At 38.6% G+C, this 4,125-nt stretch overlaps 1 protein-coding gene across 1 annotated transcript in view; it reads left to right on the forward strand.

Moving 5' to 3' along the window:
- The window catches only part of CWH43 (cell wall biogenesis 43 C-terminal homolog (S. cerevisiae)), a 68,897-nt gene that overhangs the window by 43,293 nt on the left and 21,479 nt on the right, over positions 1-4,125 (forward strand). Inside the window, 2 exon segments of the mRNA XM_012639899.1 lie at positions 1,448-1,584; positions 3,403-3,508. Of these exon segments, the coding sequence (XP_012495353.1) occupies positions 1,448-1,584; positions 3,403-3,508 (243 nt within the window).

Raw genomic sequence — 4,125 nt, forward strand, 5'->3', positions numbered from 1 at the left:
TTTTTTTTTTTTTTTTTAAGAGAAAGAGTCTCACTCTGTTGCCCAGGCTAGAGTGCAGTGGCACGATCGCAGCTCACTGTAAACCTGAACTCCTGAGCTCAGGCGATCCTCCTGTCTCAGCCTCCCGAGTACCTGGGACTACAGGCACGCACCACCACTCCCGGCTAATTTTTAAATTTTTTGTAGAGACAGGGTCTCGTTATGTTGCTCAGGCTGGTCTTGAACTCATGGCCTCAAGAGACCCTCCCGCCTCAGCCTCCCAAAGTGCTGGGATTACAAGCATGAGGCACTGTGCCCACCCAGTCTTTTTGGCTTTTAACTTGAGAGTTTAGTCTATTTTTAGTAGTGATTTCTGATGCATTTGATTTATTTCTAGCATCTTAATTTTCTTTTTTCATTTTCTACTTTTTCTAGGTATGTATTTTTTCTTTTTCTTCTTGATTTCTTTTGCATCAATTAGGGTTTCTTTTTCTTTTTTATTATACCCTTCCTCCCCACTTCTCTTTTTAGTTTGGAGATTACACCTTCAATTTCTTTTCTTTTAATAGTTGGTTATATTTCTCTCAGCACATTGAAGATATTATTCCCCTGTCTTATGGCTTTCACTTTTGTCGTTGAGAAGTCATCTGTCAGTGTAACTGTTGCTCCTTTGAAGATAATCTGTCTTTTCTCTCTGGCAGCTCTTAAGATTTTTCTCTTTGTTTTGGTGTTCCAAAAGTTTCACTATGATACATCTGAATGTGGATTTTTTTCCCCCCATCTTGCTTTGAAATCTTTGGGCTTTATAGATTTGAAGAGTCATGTCTTTTATCAGTTCTGAAAAATTCTTAGCATTCTTACTGCAAATATTGCCTCTTTTCCCATTCTTTCTCTCTGTTCCTTTTTGACTCCAATTACATATATGTTCTTATTCTGTTCTCCATGTCTCTTAACCTTGTTCATAGTTCCTACCTCTGTTTTGTGTGCCACCCTTTGCCCTAATTCTCTCTATTCAGCTTTGTCCAATCTGCTTATCCATTGTTTCTGATTTCAATGATTATAATGATTATTTTTATTTCTAGAAGTCTCTTTGATTTCTTTACAAATTTTCCTGATCCTTTATTTTAGTCTCGTGTTCCTTAGTCGTACTTTCAATATCCTGTTTGATTTTTCTAAACATGTTCAGCATACTTGTTTTATATTCTCATTTTGAAAGCTCCAATATCTGAAGTCTTTGTGGGCTTGATTCTGCAGGGTGTTTTTCCTGCCGGTTCCTGCTCATGAGACTTGTTTTTTTGTATATTATATTATATGATTTATTTTTACTTTAAGCTCGTGGACCGTGGAACATTTTTAGGGAAGATTCTTTGAAACCCGGGTTTCTAGAGTGTAGGTTTTGTGTGCATGTCACACATGAAGATTAACCCAAGAATTAGACATTACCCGTCTGCACAAAATGCTTGGCCAGTACGTTCAATAATTTCATAAAAATTATTATTTTAAAAACAAATTTAATTTTTAAAAGTTTTGTGGCTGCTGGTTGGTGTGGGGTTGTTGGGATTAGGACTACGGCATAAAACCTATGAGAGGAAATTGGGCAAAGGGGTAAGTAATTAAAATTTTTGAAATAGAATTTTATGTGAGCTATGTATATTCACGCACACACACATCTGTATGCCTCACCATTCGAATTGAATGCTAGACCTGGGTCTGATGACTTCAGTGCCGTGGATCCATCTCCTTAGCCCTTAGTCACAGGCTGCTAATATAGTGGGATTATTTTATGAAGTTGGTTCTTGAGATAGGATAGACCAATATATTAGAGGCAAACAGTTCATAATTTTGTGGTAGGGAGTTACTGTTGTCATTCACGATTTAACATTTCTAAACTATAAAATAAGGAACTATTTTATGTTATTTATTTATTTTAGTGTTTTCAGCTGAACTTTATATAAAGATGGGCATATTTAGATAGAATTGCTAATGCTACACTGCATACAAAGAGGACCAAAGTGAATAAAATCACATATTTTTATTCAGAATTCTTATGTTCTCCTTAATTCTATTTATGTATGTTTCCAATTCAGTTGAATTATTTTCATTTTTTTTTTTATTCCATAAAGTTTGTGTATCCCTGTTAGCTTTCACTTTGGGAATATCCCTGATCTCTGTTTAGGGAGACATAAATTGCATATTGTAACATAAGGAGAACCACTGAGGAACTATTTTGTAATGGGCTTCTCTGTACTTCCTGATAGACATTGCTGCAGACAGCAATGTGAGATTCTCTGATTTAACAACAATCTTACAGGCAATTCTTGATTTTGCAGATTATAGGTAACTTGTGTAGTGATGGGTGGTGGAAGTTTCCGTGTTCTTTCTTTCCCCTCTTGCTATCTACAGTTTTAAGTGTTTCAATGTCCTCTTTTAGAAAGCTGTGAACACGCATGAGTCAGTCATTGCAATGCTGAACTTTCTAGCTGCTTTGAGAAAAAGTTTGATGTGTTTCAGAATTCAGTCTGAGTTACAGTTTTGGCTAAAATAGAATCGGAGGGTTAACTTTGAATTTTAGCAATCTGTACTACCGGGAAAATTTTTCATATTAAATAAAAAGTTACACTGAGGGCGGGGAACAGTGGCTCACGACTGTAATCCTAGCACTTTGGGAGGCCGAGGCAGGAGGATTGCTCAAGGTCAGCAGTTCAAGACCAACCTGAACAAGAGCTAGACCCCATCTTTACCAAAAAATAGAAAAAATTAGTCGGGCATGGTGGCACATGCCTGTAGTCCCAGCTACTCGGGAGGCTGAGGCAGGAGGATTGCTTGAGCTCAAGAGTTTGAGGTTGCAGTGAGCTATGATGACACACACTGGCCTGTTTATGTAAAGCAGTGTGACATGCATTTCTCTCTATTATTACTAAATAGGATAGATCCCTAGACAGTTGTTTTTACGATGTATTTAACTTTATCTAAAAGACATCTGACATACACGTTTTGCAACTTACTTTTTTTTTACTTTAAATCATTTTTGTGAGATGCATCCTCATGGTACTAGCTAGCCCTAACTCATTTACTAGGGCTGCGTAGAGTTCCATTCTGTGTAGGTAACACCATTTGTTTATGCATTTTCCTGTTGACGGACAGCCAGGTTGTTTCTAATTTTTTGCTATTACGAGCGATGCTTATAAATACTTACCAGATATTTCTCCTAACTTCCAAGCTTAAGCTAGAGGTTCACAGATTTATTACGAGATTATGATATAGAAAATATTCCCTTATTTTTGTGAATTAAATGTGGGCAAATGTCTGAGGAAATGCCTTTGCTGAAATACGAATTTTGGTAGAGAGAGGTGGAGAAAAGTGGGCCACTGAAACTGCCATTGTTCACAGTCATTCTAAATGACCATTAAAACCATTGCCCAGGCACCGGCCAAAGACGTCTCTGCTGCCATCTGGCCTTTCCGGTTTGGATATGACAATGAAGGATGGTCCAATCTAGAAAGATCGGCTCTCCTGCTCGAGCAAACAGGTAAGTCTCTTACTGGAATTAGTTCCAGGGTTCGAGAAACTACTGTTGTTACTTTTACTTTCAGCAGGATAGTTAGTGATAGGAAAAGGACCTGCTGGTCATAAACTAATCTCTTAACAAAGGCTTTCCTTTGGCGGGCAGCTGCGGGAGGATGAGCTTCTGTAACCACATCTGTCCGTGTTTGAGAGCGATTAATTCAGCTGATTCCGAACGGCACCTTGAACTGGGTATCTGCAGGGGACTCTGGCCATGCCATTGTTCGTAGGGATGCTCCTTCTGGTAGCTCCTGTCACTTGGGGACCCGCTGTTGGGGACCAGAAAACTGTTGGATTAAGAGGCAGAATAAGTCAGAGTGAGGTTCATTTGTGAACCAAATTGCTTTCAAGAGCTTGAGAACCAATTTTATTTGTTTTCGTGTTCTGGGGTGCTTATCTTTGTGGAAAGCATCCTTTGTTACATGGGGGAGTTTGGTTGGTGCTTAGATCCACTACAGGAGCATGGAGGAAGATTAGTAAAGGGCTGAACCGTTCTGGCTATTCTTAATGAGAAGCCTCCTGAGAAACTTCTGGGGGTCTGTATGAACATAATGCTACCGAGAAATTTCTTTGGCCCTTAGT

The sequence above is a fragment of the Propithecus coquereli genome, unplaced genomic scaffold, assembly GCF_000956105.1.
Source record: "Propithecus coquereli isolate 6110/MARCELLA unplaced genomic scaffold, Pcoq_1.0 Scaffold143, whole genome shotgun sequence".
Classification (NCBI taxonomy): Eukaryota; Metazoa; Chordata; class Mammalia; order Primates; family Indriidae; genus Propithecus; species Propithecus coquereli.